Below are 23,651 nucleotides of genomic sequence, written 5' to 3' on the forward strand. Positions count from 1 at the left end.
AGAGTTTGCTCATGAAGAAATAAATATGTTCCAAAATAAAAATCCCCAAAATATGACCCATTTGCTGGGTCCTCGAGAATCTGTGTTGTCTTAAAATGATGTTTATTAGGCTGCTGATGCTGTTTCCTTAATGACCTCCCTCCTGCTCTCGTTAGTGCCTGATAATGATACAGAATCCACAGACAACTCCTTGAATCTTCAGACTGCCACAAGGATTCTAATGCTAATGCCGCTGTAGTGATACGGGGGACACTGCAGGGGCACAAGCGCCTTTAAACCCCAAAGAATTAGTCTCGGTGCTTAGAGCACTATTATCTGTCATGTTAAATATCCAAATTAGGGATCAAATTACTCAACTTAATGAGGCTTGAAGACGAATTAAGTATGTAAAATAAGAGGAATTTATATAAACAAAGAACTGTATTACAATCAAATACCCTTAATTATGTACTGGTGCATTGAACAAAGATCTGTTTGAAACTATAGTTAGTATTGATATTAGAGATCATAGTTCACTTTGCTCCCATTTTGTATCGCTTACATAGATGCTACACACTGTTTCTTTTCTTGGTTTTATACTGTTCGTTTTATTTGTTTTTTTGTTCAACTGGTTTTTATTTTCTGAGGCCATGTGTGTTAACATAGGATGCCCTATGTGTACAGTAAAAGTTGCTAGCAATTATTATAACCTCACAGTACTTGCTAACCATTCATAGTATAAATCACAGCGGCCCCAGGGCAGAAGCAGGTCATGCAGGTAAGTCAGAAGGCTCATTTTTATGCTAAGCTCAGTCCATATATCTAAAGAGCCATATAACTGTAAATACAAAATCCTGCAAAAGAAAATGGCAAGTTTTACCACAATACGTTCAAACTGACGTATTGTGGTAAAACGCATGTTTTACTGAGCATTGCCACAACACAGATTTAATATATGCAGCTATGGTTCTGTTCTGTTGCAATTTCAGATGCAACTTGAGTTGCATAGATTCGCATTACAATGAAAATCACAGTGTTTTCAATGGTACCTGTTCACATCAATGTAACTCAGCGTGGCACGATTCTGGAAAATGTTCCTGTACTACTTTTGTGCAATTTCAGCGCATTTGTAGCTTCATAGACTATATGCAAACCATATCCAAGTTGCACTATGTAATTTCACTGAAAATTGGAGCAAAATCAGACTGCAGCAGTGTGAACTGTGTGAACTTAAGTGCAGTCCTGGTGATATTCCTATTGACCTAGCCTGTTCACATGTATTTTAGTGCCTTGCAAGACATGAGCATACATTTGTACATTGAGGTGTGCTACATTAGGGCAGCCCACAATATAAATCTCCCCCACAGCCACAAGGGGCGGACTGACGATTTGGAAACTCAGGCACTGCCCGAGGGCCCGGGGTCAGTAGGGGGCCCCATGAGATGTCCCTGGTACCTTTTTCATAGGCTTTTTTGAGTTTGGGCAAGGACACAGGGGCCCCATGATGCCCTATTGCCTGGGGGCCCCATGAGTTGTCAGTCCGCCCCTGCCCACAACAAGCATGTCTTGGTTATTTAACTATGTTTAGAGTTCTCGTACAGAGGTGGCCAACTTATCCCTTTAGCTGCTGATGCTGTCCTACATTTTGGTGGGAGATTTACTAAAACTGGGGCACTCAGAATCTGGTGGAGCTGTACATGGTAGCCAATCAGCTTCTAACGTCAGCTTGTTCAAATAAGCTTTTACAATAAAACCTGGAAGCTGGTAGGTTTCTATGCAGAGCTGCATCAGATTGGCATGCAGTTTTAGTAAATAACCCCCACTGTAGTATGTGGCTTGTTTGATTAAGTAAATGCTTTATGTACCCAAGTTAGTATTAAAGACCAGCTGTAATTAATATAATATTTTCTTAGTTTTAGAAAGTGATAAACAAAATATATGTCTTGTGTTTAAAAGGGTTTGGAGAGCACTGTGACTCCCTTGGAGTGGTATGCTCTCCTGATTAGGTGTGCCCTTTGGTTTTGGAAGCCTGATTGCAGGCTGGTATTTGGTGTATTGAAGCTGCAAAGAGTTCACTCATGAAACCTACTTTCCAAACTTCAGATCTCCATTTTAAAGCTCTAACAAAGGGAACCTTGTAGAGTCCCTGAAACATTTTAGCTGCCGTGGAGAAAGTATTAATAAACTATATCTGGACTTTAACAGTTGTGTGGCGCTCCCTTTTTTTTTTATTTGCATATACCTTATTTAAAGCGAGCAAATTACAGGGTATATATAACATCCGATAAGGACGGGACAGTGTTCAACAGTTTGCGTATGCAATCCCTAATCGGGTTCCAGGTATGGGAGGCAGTACAATTCTTCATGGTGCCTGGGTCATATCCCTGTTATGGTATTTTCTTTTTTTTCATTTTAATATACAGAGTAAATCAAGAGGCTAAATGGAAATAGGGGACTAACATGGAGGTGAAATGCAGTTGGAATAATAAAGCCCCTTTTACCATTTTGGTAGTTTTTTTTTTATTGCTATCGCTAAAAAGATTTTGCCTCATACCTTCTCTCTGGGACACTTGTCCTCTCCATCTTGGTGCAAAACCTGAGCCTGCATGTTGTCAGTGTCAGAATAGACTGAAAATTAGAGTATCATCTCTACACCCCCTCCTGAGGATCCTACTGAAATTACCTGGATCTCTGTCCTTATATATCAGGTTTAATTTCTAGCCCAGTGACACGTTGCCACACAGGGTGTGACCTGGACAGGCAGTGAGGAAAGATCTCCTCAATGGGAACACAAACAGAACAGTCAGAAACCGATTTCAGCCCTGTACCACTAAGTGCAAAACATTAAAAAATAGTCTTTTGGCTAATGCTGAGCACTAATCAGCCACAGAACCTGTATAGTTCAGATGTGTCAGTAATTAAAGTGATGAGTTGGTAATGCTGAAGGGCTCCCTGCAGGTGCCTATACTCTTGTCTCCTTATTTCAGAAACATTTAATTCTCAGCTAAGTCACCCTTTAATTTAGTGATCACCCAAGTCTTGACTGTCAAATTTCAGGTTTACTGGATTGCTGATCACATGCCACATTTGTCATGTGTAAGATAAAGAAAAGTGCACAGTGATAGCCATCTAATAGGAGATAAGGGCATTTATATTGAAGGCCACGTAGGTGCGGTGGATTAATTGGTATTCCATCCTTCTGTGCATATTGCCCTGTTCGCCCTCACATTTCTCATGCAAAAAGTAGATCAGCTCTGTGATTATGACAAATTGTTGAACAGATATGTATAATTTTCTTTCTTTTAACTCTCTTGTGACATATGTTTATTTAGGTCTTTCTTTTATTAAAACAGATCGTGTGCTTTTGGCGCCTAATTGACTTTTTGAATAACAGTTTTTTTTATGTTTGATCTAAAGTGTATTGTGCAGACATGTATAATTATGTATGAAGCACAACACAGTCCAAAATCAAAATATATGTCCTAATGACTTAAGTCATTGCACTACACAACTATATTCCAGTGAGGATTATGTTTTGCAAGTATTAGAGTCTGATGTACACTATATGGCAAGACATTAGTTAATATCTGCCCATCACAACTAAATGGAACACAGGAAAACTCCAACGAGTGGAACTTAAGAGTCTGAACCAGAACTGTATTTTCAGGAACAGACAATACACAATTTGATCAAACCTGTATAGATACCTGACCATCACACCTGTATGAGCTTGTCGGACATCTCTTTACAAATCCATGAGCCATATGTTGCACAACCCACTTCCCTTCTTTGTGTGTTTGTGGGAAGTTGTGCCCATTCATCCAAAGGAACATTTATGAGGTCAGTTAATGATGTTGGGTGAGAAGATCTGGCTCACAATCAGTGTCCCATTTAATTACAAAGGTATTTACTAAGGAAGCCCATAGATGATTCGATTTCCTTCCACAACAGGCAGGGGGAGAGCCTTCCCGGCCAGTAGAACACAGTGATTACTGCTAGCAACTATAGCTGCCGACAGTAATTGTATGTAAAATATCAGGCAGGCTGGTTGTACGCAAGTCAATCTATCGGTCGACTTGGGTACAGTCATCCTGCCCATACATGGATCACATTTCGACCGGTCCCCTGAACTGGACGAATTTAGATCCATGTATGGCTGACTGTAGTATTTTTTTAGTACTTGACCCAGAAAAAAGCATGCAATCATGAGAGAGTAATATCGGAGCTCCTAATATACACATTTGTTCCAGTCAGTGACCTGGAAAGTGCTAAAGCTGTAGGACTATCATGACAGCTAGAAAACAAGTGTTTAAAGATGAGGAGGTCAGCAATCAGGTTCCATACTTTCTCAGTACAGTTTTGCTTTAATATACGGTTTTAGGCAATATTGAACTTAGTAGAATCATGATACAAACATGATACCTTCTCAACGCAGCATCTTCTAATATAAGGAGATGAATGGCCATATTCCACCTTCCCTAGGAGAGGTTTGAGCTGCCTTAAGCTGGATACATATAGTTAGTGTTTTTCCATCCAGCCGGTTGGCTGAAAAAAATAAAAGGATTTCCCCATCCACACAAATGAGGTGGATAGAAGAATCCTCCCCGCTGCAGCATTGTATTCTAACAGTGGGGGCTCTCTGCTGTCAGAATACACTGATTAACGGCTGCAGTCAATTGACTGCAGTTGCAGATGGATGAAAGTTTAGTTTTTCAGCCTGGCCGTTCAACAAATCAAACTATCAACTTCTGTCGAATAGGTAGGGCCACACACAGATCAACATTCGATCAGTGCCTGCCGAATCATTCAAATTTTGATCTGTTTGTACCCACCCTTACCTAGGGCAGGTCAAACCCTACATATTAGACTGATAACTTTCAGCCTTTTTGCTGACAGGCCTTTTGGAAAAAATAGAAGAAAATAGTATATAGTCATTCAATACCAATTTAAAAGATTTTTTTAAATCTTACCTGAATGGTATTTTGGGATGAGTTCCATATTTTTGCAAGCTTGCTGTGACATAAAGTTATATTTTATATCCAGATTGGTACATGTGCCCTCTGGTGTCTGTCTCTCAGTCACTAGAGGGCACCCACTGTCTCACCCCCAATCTCTGGTTCACCGATTTTGGAAAATTCCCAGGTATGTATTCATTTTCTGTTTCAGTGGTATTTATTGAAAAGGTTTTTACAATTGAAAGACAGATATTAACAACCATTCCTCTTCTACCTCTTATAAATCCAGTTGGGAGCGAGACTTTGGGTCCTCCATTGACCCTAAGGACAGAAACAAGGCCTGGTCGTCCAAAGCAAAATGCTCCTTCAATATGACCGCTCTGGAAGCAGCCTATAAGGCTGAATGGTACTGGGTTCATTGCAGGTTCAAACCCTTCTTACGATCAGCGGTGTACTCACCACGAAACAAACAAGGCGTTTGCATAGGGTGGCAATTTTTAGGGGGGGGGGGGGTGGCACTGCCCCCCTCCCAGAAAAAAAGGACCTTGTGAGCAGTGGCGGACTGAGCCAGGCAGGGCTGCCATCTGAGGGGTACCACCAGTACTCCAGACAGCAGAAGGATCGGTGTGGTGGGGGAGAGCAGTTGCAGAACAATGCCCTGCGTATCTTTCCCTCCAGCAGCTGAAAGCCAGTTTCTCCCCCTCTCCCTCCTGCCAGCTTTCTGCTGCCGGAGGGAGAGACAGACCTTGCCGGATGGAGGGGGTGCCCTGGTGTTCCTGCGTGGCTGCTTGCCTGAGCTCCTTCCCCTGCCTGCACTAATAGCCAGGACCAGGGGATAGCCTGGAGCAGGGAGGGTAGAGGTGGTGGAGAGGAAAATGCCGGGAGGAGGCAAGTTGTGTTGTGTTCTCTGGGCTCTCCCTCCTGTCGTCCATGCAGCACATGAGACAGGATCACTGATAGATTGTATGGAACTACACACACACACTACCACCCCCTACCCACATTTCCTGCTGCCCGGAGATGAGCAGCCATTGGAGGAGGTAAGGGGTGGTTATCATTGTGTGTGCGCGCAGTCTCATACGATCTATCAGTGATCCTGTCTCATGTGCTGCATGGACAACAGGAGGGAGAGCCCAGAGAACACAACACAGCACACTTCCTCCTGGCTCTTTCCTCTCCACCTTTTTCTAGGAAGTGTAATGCGGATTTGGGGGTAAGGGAGGTGGTGGTATTTGCTAGGAGAAATGGAGAGTGAGAGAGAAAAAAAAATGAATATCTTATATACATACATACATACATACATACACACACACTCATCAAACTCTCTCTCTCATTGGGGTGGCACACAATGTTTGTGTTGCCTAGGGCAGAACAAAACCTAAATATACCATTGCTTATGATGATAGGCGTTTCAGAGGTTGTGGCCAACGGGGGGATGTGCTTCATACCTGGTAGTCATGCCCACATTTAACTAGGTTCTGATCTCAGGTTTTTGGCCTCCTTCACACACTATTCCATATTTCAATCTGCAAAGGACTCGAAACTGGCATTGTTACATTGCCCTGTCCCAGGCCTATTTTCACATCAAGAGAAACTTGCCACTTACCTATTCATTGCCACGAAGCGGGCCAGAGCTTGGGCTTGGAAATCACCCTCAGTGTCCTTTGTAGTAGTTCGGAACATTCTGACCACCTTGATGGTTAATGAGAAGATGTCCAGCATCTTGCACAATACACGCAAATGTTTGAAAATTCAGACCCCCTGGTGGTTGTATGCTCTCCCTACACTGCACCCCACCAGTCTGGGCATCTTATAGCGGTTGATATTCCTACCCTAGCCTGCAGGACTTGCTTCCTCCCACCCCCACCCTATTGTTTTCCCCCTCTTCTCCACTTTTCTGCTTCTCCTTCTGTTTCCTTTTTTTTTAGGACCATCTGTTGGTTCACCTTCTTTTTCTTCCACTCTTCACTTTTTTAGTTTTTTTTTGTTTACAAAGCATCCATCCAGGCCTACGGGCCCAGGAAATATTTGTGGACCGACAGCTCCACCCGTGTGGTCGTCTCTTGGCTTCTATTTTTGTTAAAATGTCTGTTGTGCTTTTTTTCATCCATGTATGATTGACTGGACTTTCATCAGTCTCCCCTGCGTAGGTAATCAGTGTTGTGTTATACCTTCTGTTGCAGCAATAAAAACTATGGAACCAGAAGCACAGATATTAACATAAGAAAAAAGGCCTAAAGGTTCGCCCTGATTGGTTAATCAAATACAGTATAAAGCATAAGTGCAAAACCGCTATGCAGGCTGTGTAAAGTGCCAACATAAAAATAATAATCAGCTTGGGGAATAGCATATTGAAAGTCATCAGATCATCAGCAGGAATTTACACTAACGTTACAAACATGAAAATGAGACCCAACTAGTGGGTTAAATTATAGGCTATGTGGTGGAGAAGAACGAGCCTCACTCAGAGAGGTATGTATTAATTGTAATGGACATTTGGTGGATAGCTGTGGCCAGACAGATAAATAAATAGTGGAACTAGTGATATGTGAATTAATTACAAATTGAATTATTGCTCTTCAGAAAGTCATGTAATCCAGGCCCCTACTGCCATAAAACATCTGTTTTGGTTACCTCACTTTTTACACTGTGGTAATACAATATTGTGCCCCCTGTTTGCTCATTGGATAATGAGGAAGCAGCACAACATTGCAAAAATCAAGACTGTGTTATTATCCTGTCAGCAAGCTCCCTGTGTTACCCTGAGAGCTTCAGAGTAATAAAATGTGCAACAAGTCCTGCTTTTTATGGGGTTTACAGGGCACGTATATAAAGATAAATTAGGCACTTATACTATGTGTATTTAGAAATGCATTTAATGATTTTTAATTACCACTTGGGTAAATCACAGGGTGATCTCTTATGTTATGTACTATCTGCTGCATGTACAATAACTGAGTTATAGCTGAAAAATGACACATTCTCAATCTTGAATTTCTTTATCACTATGCAGGAAGAACTAGAAGCTGCAACGAAGTTTCTCTACTATGAAATGGGATACAAAGCTCGATCTGAACAACTCACGGATCGATCAGAAATTAATCTGTCTCCTTCAGATGTGGACAGGTGAGCAGAGTGGGCAGTACTAGAGCAGTGGCTTCGTATTTCTTATCAGTGTAGCGGTCTGTTTGTAATACAAATCTTTGCTTTAGTGAAAATTGCTTTTTGCAGTCTCCTGGTCAATATATTTCAGATTAAATCGACATCAATGTACATTAGAAGGATGTAGCTGCGTTGAAACCATTTCACAAGGAGTTCAAAATATACATCTGTGGAATGCATATGATGCTTCTTATAGCCATGTCTTATAAATGTTCTCCAACCACTCTAAAGCATTTTATCAGATTTGCAGGCAAAGCATTGGAAGAGCTCACATAAGGTTCATTAGAATCAATCTAATGCACTAAGGCTAGGCTCTCACCTATGCAGTTTGCGTTTGATCCGTTTCTGCAATGTGTTTTGCATTTTTGCACGTGTTTTTGCAGCGTTTTTGATGTTTTTTGGTTTGTTTTTTTCCCTTGTTGCTAGGCAGATTAAAACACAAAAAAAGCACTAAATGCTTTTCTGCAGTGTCCTCATTGAAGTCTATAAAACCAAAAACTTAAAAGTCCCTGTTCCATAGGAAATCATGTGAAATAGACTTCTGTGTGTTTCCGCAAAACGCTGCGGAAAACGCATAGGTGTGAACCTAAACTAAATGACAGGTCAGTCAGTCATTTGAGTAATATTAATTACCTAAAACATGAAACATGTTCTCATGAAATATGGACCAACCTGCTAGATGGGACTATGAGTTCCTGAAATAAGAAAAACAGTTGAACACAAGGGGAAGTGGATCGGAGGAGAAAAAAGACAAGTGTGTGAGAAAAAGGGAAAGAGAGGAAAGAAGGAAAAGGGGGGTGGTATTTTGGGAATGATGGATTGGTAGGACGGGGTTACCATTCCACATTCCTGCTGGATAACTAGGGAGGGCCAGCCCTTAAAGTGTTACTAAACCCACAACATTAAAATCAGTCTGTATTTGCAGTAAAGCGTGCTTGTTATACTCGCTGTGCAACCTAAGGGGTTAATCCTCTGCATTGTGTAAAAAGGCAGTTTGATCCTTTCTTCTCTGCTCCTCCCCTTTTTCAAGTGACCACCACTTATTTCCAGACTGAACCGTGGGCATGCACATGCTCAGTTTGGTGTATATTGCTAGAGAGGTTTTATTTTCTTGCGAGAGTGCATGTGATCAGTACAGGGTCAATCAGCACTGTCCAGACAGAGGTCAGGGGATTTCCATCCTCCTAAAGCAGAAAGAAAACTCCTCCTACAAGCTTTAGCTAGTCCTGGGCTGGACACAGAAGCCACAAGACTGCTCTAACTGCTGATGAGAAAAGGTATTTAGCAGTTTATATTTACTAAAATAATTGCATTTCCATGTTCTGTGTACTGTGGGAGGTCAGATATAGTGAATGCAGGGACCGGAGTTTAGTAACACTTTAAAGTATAATTAAAGGCAAGACTTTTTTTTCAGTTTTGGATAAAGTAGAGAAGAATCAGAACACCTCTCAGGTTTTTAGTCCTGTTTGTGTTCCCATTAGGAAGATTCACCCTCTCTACTTGTCATGTTTACTGTTCTCACCAAGAGTAAAAGTGAAAGAAAATCCCAAACTTTGGGTTGGGATTTCCTCTCACTTCCTGTTGTGGCTCTGGGACAGGAACTAAAGGAAAATTTCCCCAGTGGGACACAAATGGCAAAAAAAACCTGATAGGGGCTCATGCGCGGCCAGCTTCGGGATGGACGCTCTGTGAGACGAGCTCCGTCCACCCACCAGCACTGACACGGCTCACTCCGACCCCAGGGGAAATTAAGCACTCTGCATAAGAGATAAGGGTCACGGAACCCTCTACACATGACCCGTCGCCGCAAAGCTCCGGGACAGCCAGGGAAGCTCATTTACTGCCAAGATGGCACCGGCTGCATGACAAGCAGCCTCATCACATATGAGGGAGACATCTCCACACAGCATTGGGACCCAGGCTCAAGGCACCACTGTACCCAGGAGACCCGGGTGAGTCCTCTTCTCCCCTGTCTCCCACTACCAGCACCCCTGCTAAATCCAGGTCCAGACTGGATACTGACTCCATTCCTGACAGACAACCTTCTTTTCCACATGTGCTATCTAACAACGTTTCTTCATCTTTAATTGAATCCTTTCCTGCGTCTGACCAACCTATAACTGAAATCTCCATGAAAAACATGCTTTTTTCACTGCGACAAACACTGCACAATGATCTGACATCATCACTATCTCAAACGCGGTACAAAAACATTCGCCATATTGAGAAGAAAATGGGAGAAATGTTCACAGCACATAATGATCTGATTGATGCACACGCAGACCATGAAGCTGATATCGAGCAAATACACCTTAAACTGGCAGACCTAGAAGACTGCTCCAGGCGCAACAACATTAAATTCCATGGTATCCCTGAATCCATCACCAATGATGCCATAGTTCCATATTTCCAACAGTACATGAAGTACCTCATTCCTTCACTCACAGATGTGGAGCTTGCCATAGATCGAGCACACAGAATACCCAAGCCATCATTCCTACCAGCCGCAATACCCAGGGATATATTGGCGCACATACACTTTTACCACGTAAAAGAGAAAATAATGTCAGCCACCAGAAATCCTACTTCAATCCCAGCATCTAATCCAAATGTCAAATTATTTGCTGATTTATCTAAAGCCACACTCCTTAACCGCAAAAAACTCGTCACTATAACCAAAGCACTGCGGAACCATGGAATTGGCTACCAATGGGGCTTCCCTACAAAGCTTACCGTCAAACACCACGGAAATATCTACACCATCAAAACTCTAGAAGTAGGCATCGAACTCTTGAAAACTTGGAACATCATACCAGTGGACCCCCACCAACCCACCCCCAATCGTACGCAGCAAACAGATGCAGAGTGTTCTTGACCCACCACCTACTCACACCACCAAATACCCATTATCCTGGGCACTGCCCCACAAACCACCAACTGCTGGCACACGGCCTTTCATCGAATATTTCTAGACCTCAGGTTATTTTTCAGCATGACATCTTTCATGAGTCATGCTTGTTCATACACCTCTGTTACGCAGTAGCAAGACATGCTACACATGCTACTTGTGTTTTTCACAAGTTTTTTTTACCCTTCTTCCCCTCTTGCATCACCAGTCAATCCATCTCCCTACTAAAACCTCAAACACACAATGAAGAACACCTTCAGATCCAGCGACCAAACTGAACCCACACTACCACACTCGTGGAAGACCACTACCTACGACCACAGAAATCTCGCCTTACTCAACAACCTAAGAAACGACTCTTCTACGCATCAAAACCATTCAACAATCAACAAAATGATTAATCTATCATCCCTAAACGTACATGGCCTAAACTCCCCTTATAAGAGGTCCCTACTCATGAAAGAAGCTCACTCACTACATACTGACGTACTTTTCCTGCAGGAAACAAACTTCGCCTCCACCAGAATTCCTAAATTCCATATGCAGCACTTCTCTTCCATATACATGGCAACAAATCCCAAGAAAAAGAATGGTGTCATTACATCCATAAAAGACTCTCTCCAATTCCACCACATCTCAGAAATAGCAGATCCTCAAGGCCGCTACCATATCCTGATCTGCAAAATCAACTAAATTCTATATACCCTGGTCAATGTCTATGCCAACCAACTCCAATTTTACAACAAACTTCAGTCAATCCTCTCCTCCCAAAAACAAGGCAGACTTCTCATTGGCGGAGACTTCAACATTATCGGCAACCCACTTCTGGACTCTTCCTCAAACACTCCCCCAAACACAACTTCAACAAATGTTTGCATAACAACGATCTCTACGACATTTGGTGATGCCAACACAGCACGGAAAAAGATTACGCCTATTATTTCCCATCCCATCTATCCTACTCCAGAATTGACTTTTTCGTCACAGACAAATTGACCCTACAGCATGTAACTTCTTCAAAAATCAGCACCATAACATGGTCAGACCACGCTCCAATCAACATTACCCTTGACAACAATCAACATTCTTCGATCCCTCGAATTTGGAGACTGAATTCAGCACTACTGAAGAATCCAGACCTCAAAAAACTCATATTGGATGCACATAACATGTTTTTCGAACTTAATGTCACACCTGAAATTTCTATACCCACATTATGGTCCACTCACAAGCGTACATGAGAGGTATTCTCATACAATTAAACTCCCACATCACCAAACAAAGAACCCAAAAAATTGACGAACTTCTCACATCAATTAAACTAAAAGAAGAAATAAAACATCCCCACGTCCTTCAACATCTACTTCCCTCGCCTCAGACAGAAATAAACTTAGATCCATCCTACTTTACCAATACGAACTTAATCTACAAAAAATGAAGACAAAATTCTATTCCCTAGGCAACAAAGCAAATTCCCTACTAACTAAAATAATCAAACGAAGAGATCTAAAATCTCCTCAATCCAACACCCAACTACTCATACCTCTCTCACAAACCCACAAGAAATAGCTAACGCTTTTGCGAAATACTACCAAAATTTGTATAATCTTAAAAATGACCCAGATACTATCCACCCAACATTTACATCCATACAACAATTTTTACACACAACTAAACTTCCCCAACTTTCCCCATCTCAACTCGCTAATATCTCCACTCCGATCTCTCCTACAGATATAGAAAAAGCCATTAAAACACTCCCACTTAATAAATCACCAGGAAATGGATAGTTACACTAACAAATTTTATAAACAATTCGCTCCTGACTTTTCACCCTTCTGACCAAACTCTTTAATCATGCTGCCTCCACAGGTACATTTCCCAAAGATACAGTCAGGTCCATAAATATTGGGACATCGACACAATTCTAACATTTTTGTCTCTATACACCACCACAATAGATTTGAAATGTAACGAACAAGATGTGCTTTAACTGCAGACTGTCAGTTTTAATTTGAGGGTATTTACATCCAAATCAGGTGAAAGGTGTAGGAATTACAACAGTTTGCATATGGGCCTCCCACTTGTTAAGGGACCAAAAGTAATGGGACAATTGGCTTCTCAGCTGTTCCATGGCCAGGTGTGTGTTATTCCCTCATTATTCCAATTACGATGAGCAGATAAAAGGTCCAGAGTTTATTTCAAGTGTGCTATTTGCATTTGGAATCTGTTGCTGTCAACTCCCAAGATGAGATCCAAAGAGCTGTCACTATCAGTGAAGCAAGCCATCATTAGGCTGAAAAAAACAAAACAAACCCATCAGAGAGATAGCAAAAACATTAGGTGTGGCCAAAACAACTGTTTGGAACATTCTTAAAAAGAAGGAAAGCACCAGTGAGCTCAGCAACACCAAAAGACCCGTAAGACCACAGAAAACAACTGTGGTGAATGACCAAAGAATTCTTTCCCTGGTGAAGAAAGCACCCTTCACAACAGTTGGCCAGATCAAGAACACTCTCCAGGAGGTAGGTGTATGTGTGTCAAAGTCAACAATCAAGAGAAGACTTCACCAGAGTGAATACAGAGGGTTCACCACAAGATCTAAACCATTGGTGAGCCTCAAAAACAGGAAGGCCAGATTAGAGTTTGCCAAACGACATCTACAAAAGCCTTCACAGTTCTGGAACAACATCCTATGGACAGATGAGACCAAGATCAACTTGTACCAGAGTGATGGGAAGAGAAGAGTATGGAGAAGGAAAGGAACTGCTCATGATCCTAAGCATACCACCTTATCAGTGAAGCATGGTGGTGGTAGTGTCATGGCGTGGGCATGTATGGCTGCCAATGGAACTGCTTCTCTTGTATTTATTGATGATGTGACTGCTGACAAAAGCAGCAGGATGAATTCTGAAGTGTTTTGGGCAATATTATCTGCTCATATTCAGCCAAATGCTTCAGAACTCATTGGACGCCGCTTCACAGTGCAGATGGACAATGACCCAAAGCATACTGCAAAAGCAACCAAAGAGTTTTTTAAGGGAAAGAAGTGGAATGTTATGCAATGGCCAAGTCAATCACCTGACCTGAATCCGATTGAGCGTGCATTTCACTTGCTGAAGACAAAACTGAAGGGAAAATGCCCCATGAACAAGCAGGAACTGAAGACATTTGCATTAGAGGCCTGGCAGAGCATCACCAGGGATGAAACCCAGCGTCTGGTGATGTCTATGCATTCCAGACTTCAGGCTGTAATTGACTGCAAAGGATTTGCAACCAAGTATTAAAAAGTGAAAGTTTGGTTTATGATCATTATTCTGTCCCATTAGTTTTGGTCCCTTAACAAGTAGGAGGCACATATGCAAACTGTTGTAATTTCTACACCGTTCACCTGATTTGGATGTAAATACCCTCAAATTTAAGCTGCCAGTCTGCAGTTAAAGCACATCTTGTTTGTTTCATTTCAAATCCATTGTGGTGGTGTATAGAGCCAAAAATGTTAGAATTGTGTCGATGTCCCAATATTTATGGACCTGACTGTATGTTACAATCTATAATTACGACTATACCAAAACCTGGCAAAAACCCACAACTTGTCCAGAACTATGGACCAATATCATTACTCAACACAGACATAAAACGTTATGTAACAATAATAGCCCAAAGAATCCTCCCTTATCTCCCTGTATTAATAAATCCAGACCAAGTTGGATTCATCCCAAGCCGCCAAGCACCCGACGCAACTAGAAGACTTATATCCCTTCTCCACAACCTAGAACTCACCAAACAACCCTCCCTACTATTATCCTTAGACGCAGAAAAAGCATTTGACCGAATACATTGGCAATTTATGCAATTGACCCTACAGAAATTCGGCATAACAGGCTGGATGTTGACAGCCATCCTATTCCTATACACTAACCCATCAGCCAGAGTACTAACAGATGGAACATTATCAGATCCATTCAACATCACAAACGGCACTAGACAAGGCTGCCCATTATCCCCCATAATATTTACATTGCTCATTGAACCCTTAGCTTCCAAACTCAGAGATGACACAGCATTTACTGGAATCAAACATCTCAACACAGAACATAAAATAAGCCTATTCGCAGATGACATCATACTAATGGTAACCAACCCAAACAAGTCCCTCCAAACAATTCGCACACACCTTCAAAACTACTCAAAAGTTTCTTACTGCAAATTTAATCCTCAATTTTTAAATCTCCACACACCACCTCAAACACTAATAGCCAAACAATTTCCCTTCTCTTGGGAGAAACACAATATTCCCTACTTAGGAATCAAACTCACCGCAACTACAGATCAATTATACTCCTCAAACCACAAGATGCTACTCGAAACCATTCCACAAGAAATTGCCTCACTCCATACCACAGCACTTTCCAAACTAGGACGAGTAGCAACTTTGAAAATTTACATACTGCCCAAAATCCTATACATATTCCTCACACTTCCCATACCCATCCCCAACACCTTCTTCTCTAAACCCAGATGCACCACAAATCTCCTAATACGCCCAACATCCAGAGGAGGAGCAGGCCTTCCACACCTAAAATCCTACTATAACGCAATTCTTCTTGACCAAATATACTATTGGTGGAACCCAACAAAGGAGAAAATCTGGTCCACAATGGAAACCCTCCCATTTCTCCCGCTCAAACCCCGAAACATATTCTTAATACCGCTAACACCCCAAACCAATTATCAACTAAAACATCCATGTATCCAAGCCTCTCTACAAGCCTGGTACGATCTCCTAACTACTAACTTCATAGACACTAAACACATCCCCACCCCAATTAACATACTACATCGTGGCCTAAATAACATAAAAGACCTTTACACAGACCACAACATAAATTCTTTTTAATCTCTCCAAATCAAATTTAATCTCCCCACCACCGAATATTTCATCTACCTAAGAGTAGCTCACTGTATACAAATGAAAAATATACCTCATTTCACAAAAATCCCTATTACTGCATACCATTTCTTCACTAAACCTCAATACCCGGGTAAGGGTATTTCCATCGTCTACACATACATAATAAACTCACAATTCACCCTACAAACTACATCTCTAACTAATTGGGGAAAAATCCTCTCACAACTAATAACAGCACAATCATGGGAAAAAGCTTTCAGCATCACCCATAAATCTTCCCGATGCAGTTCTCATTGGGAATCGTACCTAAAAATCCTCCATCAATGGTACCTAATGCCCGTTAGATTATCCCTGTACTACCCAAAACAATCCTCTTCTTGCTGGAGACAATGCGGAGAAATAGGCTCAACACTACATATACTATGATCTTGCAAATCACTTAGATTCTTCTGGAACAGCGTCTTCCAATTGATTTTTGAGCTATTCAACACCTCAATAACCCCAAACTCTGCACTTGCACTCCTACACATTGGAATTGACACATTTCCCCACAACTCCCACACTATTATCATTCATACACTATCTGCGGCCAAAATAAATATCACCAAGTTATGGAACGCTACTAATATCCCTTCCCTCACGTCACTGATAACAGACCTTAAGTTCCAATGTGAAATGGAAAAAAGATCCGCCCTTAACAACTCCACCCAACATATATTTAATCCCCAATGGTCTCGCTGGCTACAAAAACCAAATTGTTCTGTAAAATGCTGATCATCCAATTATAAACTAACCTGACCACTAAAGACTGGATGCATCCACCCTTTCCCTACCTACCCCCTCCCCCCTTACCCTTTCTCCCTGTTCTACATCCCTCCCCGACCACGTACACATCTCAACATGGTTCAAATCATAACCGAGAATACCTCTCACATCAATGTCATACACACCACTATCAACCCCAGCCAACTGGTGGGGAACATACTCAATACTATACTGTATCACCATGTATGCTGATGAACCATATACCCATACCCTGTTATGTCATAAAAACCTTCAATAAAAACTATTGAAATTATAAAAAAAAAAAACCCGACAGGAGTTATAACCCTCCTTTACTCTATCCAAAATGAAAAAAAGAAGTTTTGCCTATAGCTCTACTCTAACCATTTGCCCTCCGGAAGATTTACTCCCCTTCCTGACCAGGCCATTTTTTGCAATACAGCACTGCATTACTTTAGCTGACAATTGCGCAGTCATGCAACGCCATACATAAATGAAATTTGTAATTATTCACTATAAATAGAGCTTTCTGTTGGTGGTATTTGATCACCTCTGCATTGTTTATTTTTTGCTCTATAAATGAAAAAAAAACCACCGACATTAAAAAGAAAGAAAAAACCCACAATATTTTTTACTTTCTGCTATAAAACATCCAATAAAAAAATGTTAAAAATCAAATTTCTTCATAAATTTATGCCAAAATGTATTCTGCTACACTGTCACTGTATTAATGACACTGGCTGGGAAGGGTGTGTTTAGCCAGTGTTTTTGTGTGCACTGTGTACTGTTTTTACTAGGTAATCTGATTAATTTAAATCAATTGATTAAAATAAATTTATTCCCTGAATACCTAGCAGATCGCAGTTGACCTAACACTGAGTTGCGTTATGTAAGTGTCCTTAGCAATCAACGCGTGCCGGCGCTTATCTATTGGCCAGCACCTGTTGATTGACTTCTGCTGTGTCTAATCATAGCAGAAGCGGTGCTCCAGCGGCAGGCATGCGCCCCCCCAATTATGTGTCAGTACAAAGTTAAAGTGGATGTAAACCTTAGACCTGAAATATGAACAAAGCATATACTTCTATAGTGTGTACTTTTCTCAATTAAGAGCACTAAGTGTAATTTCTGTCAGCTGCTTAATTCCTCTTCTCTATCAGCATGAATCACATCTGACAAGTTTTCCTGACACCAAGAGAAAAATGGTTACTGGGAGGGATCTTTAATAGATTGACAGTCTCAGTTTTGTTCCTGTCAGCTGTGTGGAAGGGGGTGTGCACCTTCCATCCAATCAGCTTTCAGAGCTCTTCTCACTGAGCTTCTGCAGAGTGTAACTTAAGCTCTCCAGCCCCTTTTTTTGATAGCTATACAAGCTTTATAAATTCAACACTTTGATTGGATATAGAGAAGAGAAAACTGCAGATAGACAAGTACAACTAATGTAGGAGGATTTGTTTTATCTCTGTGTATCACCTGAGACCAGTCACTTCACTGGGCATATGTAAGGGTTTACAACCACTTTAAAATCCTTCATAAAATCAGCCATGTTTTGTGCCACAACGAGTTCTTTGTCAAGCATGGAGTATGATAATCCATGTCCCACCTCCATATAAAAACTACTGCCCACGAATCCTAGTACAAAGGTGGCGCAAACCACATCCAAGCAGAATGAGGCACTCTGGCAAGCACTGTACTTCCCTGATATGGGTATGTTAAAGAAGTCATATTGAACTTGTGTTGCTGAAGGCCTCCATGCAGATCACCTCTGAGAAACAGAAATGATCACACATGCACAACAATGTCATTATAATCTTTAGGCTATAAGGTGTGTGCAGGTGCAGCTGCACAAAATACGAAAAAAAAAAAAATTTCTATAAGTAAACCACTGAAACATTTTTAGTTTTCCGCTTTCTTTTTGACTGTTATTTAATTCTACCTCCTAGATGCCTGAATACGAACATAGCAATATGCTGTGACCTCTCAAGCGAAGACAGTGTAAGTAGGAATTAGTTTAGTAGCAGAGAGAAACAGTATCTGAACTTAGAGAAAATAGCGTAGACCACAAGTATACCCACTGTATCTGTATATCTGTACAGCCTTTGAGGTTGTTTAGGATTGTAATCTAATGTGTCATTTATATGGTTTATGTCAGTAAGGTATTCTATTTCTTCTAGGTATAAGAAACGATTTCACAAGTTTGATAAGGATAAGAAAGGATTTATAACCATTTTGGATGTCCAGCGTGTGTTGGAGGTAATTTAGCCTTTTAGTGTGTTCACATTTGTCTTCTATAACATCCTTCCTCTACAACTTGTTTTCCCTTCTTTCCCCAATGCTCCAGTATCAGTTGTACTCCCTTTCCTGTCCCCTATCCTGTCTTCACCATCCATTTCCTTCTTCCACTACTATGGCCTTTGTAATCCCCCTCCACTTCCTCTGCACCATTTCTAGCCCTTTTCTCTCCAGCCCAACTGTCCTAGCTCCCCTTTCATTCAGTGTATTTCAGTTCTTCAAATCATGGAGGCTCAGCGTCATATGTTGGCATTAGTTAGGGCAGTGTGCATACAAATGTTGTTTTCCTAGGAATGCTCGCTCCTTCAGACTGATATTCATCCGTTAAGGCATCTTTGATATTTGTTGACAAAAGCCAGCACACTTTCATCAGACTGAGGGTTCTTGAGAGGAGTACTGAGACTGGGTGCTGTGATGTTTTCAAGAAGCTATGTATGGCACTCTGCCAGCCCCTTCCATCAGTGTTGATCTGCCTGCATTGCCTAGTGAAGCACAATGACCCAGTGGTGATGTTAGGTCTAAAATGATGTATATCACAAGCAAACAATGATTTCCCAGCACACTTACCAGTCAGACTGCAAAACAACCAACTTGACCCTGTCTAACAAGCTAAAGTCAGAGGGTGCTAATGGAGGCATTAGGGGGAGTATAAGCTTAATACCTAAACCAGGGGGGAGTGGGTTGGCAAAACATAATCACAGCCACAGAACAACTAAGGAGAAAATAATATGGGCCTGTATAAAACTGAGAAGCATGTACATAAATGCTAGAAATCTAGCTAACAAAATGGAAGAACTGGAACTGCTGATGCACAAGGAGGATTTTGACATTGTGGGAATATCAGAAACTGGTTTGACAGCTCATGTGACTGGCTGGTAATTATCCAGGGGTATTTCTTTTGTATCGGACGGACAGGGAGGGTAGAAGAGGAGGAAGGGTGTGCCTGTATATCAAGAATGATTTGTTTGTGAACGTGAGGCACGACATTGCAAATGGGGCAAGGGGGAGGTGAAATCCCTGTGGGTAGAACTTCAAAGGGAAGAAATAAGCAGGAAATAATAGTGGGAGTATGCTACGGGCCCCGAAACCTAAAGGATGAGGTGGAGCTGGATCTCCTATCACAGATAGAAATGACAGCGATGCAGGGCAATGGGGGACTTCAACAATCTAGATATTGATTGGGTGGATGGAACAGCTCACTCATCTAAGGCTCATCCGTTCTTAAATTTCTTACAGGACAACTTCATTAGTGGATGCCCCAACTAGAAAGAAAGCACTGCTAGATCTATTAATCACAAATAACACAGATCTGGTTGTGGATGTGGAAATACGGGACAACTTGGAAACCAGCAATCACAGGATAATTACATTCAGCATAAATCATAGGAAAAGGAAATACAGGGGTAATACAAGAACGCTAAATTTCAAAAGAGACAAGTTTTCTAAAATGCGCTCAATACTACAAGATATCAAATGGGACTAAATCCTAGAAACATTGAACACTAAGGAAAAATACCAGTACTTTAGGAACATATCAAATAAATGTACATTCCAGTGTATTCCAATGGGCAAGAAATATAAAAGAGATACGATTAAACCTGGGTGGCTAAACTGCAGTGTAAAAAGACATATCGAAGAGAAAAAAAAATGGCCTTTAAGAAATATAAGGAAGAGAGGTCATTGGGGACAATTCACAAAGTGGTATCTTACAGCGATCCAAGTATGCGGTTAGATACCTCATAGTGTTTTAAAAAAACTGTTGGCATTCACTAAAAAATGCTACTAAAATCCTGTATGAGTTAGTCATGCGGTATTTTAGTAGTGAAAATATACGGTAATGTAATGAGTCATAAGCTGTCACTATGGTTTTCCTCTGACAGCTGAATGTAAAAAAAATAATTGCTGGCAATTAAAAATTAAGAAAACAAATGGCATGGGGTCCCCCCATTGATATGGATTTTTAGGGGAACCCCCACATCAAAATAAAAAGATGATGTTGGGACCCACCCAAAATCCACACCAAACCCTTCATTTGAGCAGGAAGCCCAGCAGGTCAGAAAAGGGGGGATGAGTGAGTGCCCCACCTTCCCTGAACCATACCAGGCCACGTGCCAACAGCCCAACATGTGGGGGGGTGCTTTGGAGCGGGGGGGTTTGGCTCCCACCCAACTGCACCTTGTCCCTATGTTGATGGTGCCATGGGTCTCTTCCCCACAGCCCTGTCCAGTGGTTGTGGTGGTCTGCGTGTCGGGGGCTTATTGGAATCTGGAAGCCCCCTTTAACAAGGGGGTTCCCAGATCCTGCCCCCCCCCCCCCCCATGGGGTACATGGTACCTCTACTCCTTTACAAAAAAAAAATGTAGTAGAAAATAAAACAGGAGGCAATTTTTATTAAAATAAAATTAAATAAAACCCCCCCCCAGTGTAAATCTTTTGTCAATCACGATGCCCACCAACACCGCTGACCCCCCCCCCCCAAAAAAAAAGGCTCCCGCCGTCTGACAGCTTCGCCACCTGACAGTTCTTAAATAACTAAGGGGCAGGGCCACCCAGTTATGTCACCAGGTGACCCCACACCCATGTGATTCATCGACCTGTGGCAGAGCACCCCAAAACCCCCCCTTCCCCCCATGTTGGTTGCCCTCCCATTCCTGACCTGTCGGGCTGCATGTTCGTATAAGGGTTTGCTATGGAATTTTTTAATTAATTGATTTTTTGGGCATTTATAGGTAAAGTTGATCCAGAGAATATCCGATTGCCTTATGGAAGATCAGGAAGGAATTTTTTTTCCTGCAGGAGCAAATTAGATCATGCTTTGCTGGGTTTTTTTGCCTTCCTCTGAATCAACTGTGGGTATAGGATTATAACTTTTTTTTTGGTTGAACTGGATGGACTTTTGTCTTTTGTCAGCCAGACTAACTATGTGGGGGTTCCCCTCAAAATCCATACCAAACCCGAAGGACTTTTTCTTCCTAATTTTTAACTGCCAGCAATTTTTTTTTTTTTTTACATTCAGCTGTCAGCGGGGAACACCAGCTGATAATTCCTCGGTTGTTAAGGATGTGACGGCCGCCTGCTCCTTAACAACCAGTACATACCACATGCCTCGAGCACTACTTGATTACCGCATGCATTTAATTATTAATTATATTTCCTTCTGTGAATTGACTTTAAGATCTTTTTATGCGGTATTTACCAAGCGTTTTTGCTGTTTGCGGTAAATACTGCATACTAGTAACAGTAAATTGACATTTTCAGTATCTCAGGCAATATGTGATCACCTTACCAACATAACACATACGATAACCTTTAGTGAACTGTCCCCATTGTCCGCATTCCAATATAACAAGGAATGCAATAAGAAGTGTAAGAATGCAAACAGAGCAGCTAAAATAGACTACAAAAGGCACATAGTGGAAGGCAGTAAAAAAAAAAATCTTAAGAAAATGTTTAAATATATTAATAGTATAAAAGCAAGGTCAGAACATAATGGCCCCATAAAGGATGATGAAGAGAAGTTGGTTACAAATGACATGGAGAAGGCAAATGTACTAAATGCATTCTTCTCTGTTTTTACAAAGGAAATGGAGGGATTAGTGATCATGGCTGTATCATTAGGAACTCATCACAGAATGTACACTTGTGGATAACAGAAGCCGGTGTGCAAAAATATATATAAATACATGACAGATGAGGTTTAATGTTGAAAAATGTAAAGTAATGCACTTAGGGTGTAAAAACAGGATGGAAAAAGATCTGGGGGTCATACTCAGCAATGGCATGCAATGCAAAGCTAGCAGAATATTAGCATACATAAAAAAGAGGATTTACTCAAGAGATAAAACAATAATACTGCCACTTTATAAAACTCTCTTCTGGCCACATCTGGAGTATGCCATCTAGCTCTTCCTCAGGAAGGATGTGCTGGAGCTTGAGAGAGTCCAGAGAAGGGCAACAAAGGTAATAAGGGGACTGGAGGAGCTCAGTTATTTTTTTTTTTTTTTTTAATTTAAATATTTATTAAATTTTTCATGTTAATACAAATACCCAAAAAGGGGAATAATTCTCATACAAATAGACATTTATAACATTTCTACCTTTCCCCTACTAAAAACTCTTTTCTTTCCCATCCCACTACCCCCCCTTCCCACCCCTCATCCCCCCTCCTCCCCCTCTGCAGACTCTAGCCCATTCTAATCTCTCGAGGCTTATTAATTTTTTACTAACATCCTAGTTCATATTTTCCTATATTTCTCTTTCAATCCTGCTCTTTCCCACTTTTCCCATCTCCTATAATAAACTCTCATCCTATCTTCCTGCATATGGTATGATCTTTCCATTCTACCTATCTGGTTTACTCTATTAATCGGTTCTTCCTCCTTCTGTACCTCAGATTTCTGCCAAAACTTGGGTATCAACCCTTTCGCCGCATTCAAGAAGTACCATATACCTGAGTCTTTATATTTATTTACAGATGTCTCCACATTGTGTAGGAGGCACGTCGTTGGGTCTAACCCTATGTCAATTTCAGTTATTTCTTCAATCAATTTGACTATTATCTTCCAAAAAACCTGGATTTTCAGACATTCCCACCATATGTGAAACACCGTGCCTATCTCTCCACATCCTCTCCAACACATATTTTAATTTTCCCCATTCA

General features: G+C 41.3%; 1 protein-coding gene across 3 annotated transcripts in view; it reads left to right on the forward strand.

Moving 5' to 3' along the window:
• The window catches only part of GPD2 (glycerol-3-phosphate dehydrogenase 2), a 304,438-nt gene that overhangs the window by 159,169 nt on the left and 121,618 nt on the right, over positions 1 to 23,651 (forward strand). For all 3 annotated transcript variants that reach the window (XM_089659673.1, XM_089659690.1, XM_089659682.1), the window contains exons 14-15: positions 7,948 to 8,060; positions 18,874 to 18,952. In XM_089659673.1, the coding sequence (XP_089515799.1) occupies positions 7,948 to 8,060; positions 18,874 to 18,952 (192 nt within the window). The remainder of the gene's footprint in view (positions 1 to 7,947; positions 8,061 to 18,873; positions 18,953 to 23,651) is intronic.

This window comes from Staurois parvus, unplaced genomic scaffold (genome assembly GCF_062004578.1).
Source record: "Staurois parvus isolate SC_StPar_1 unplaced genomic scaffold, SC_StPar_1.0 ptg000031l, whole genome shotgun sequence".
NCBI lineage: Eukaryota > Metazoa > Chordata > Amphibia > Anura > Ranidae > Staurois > Staurois parvus.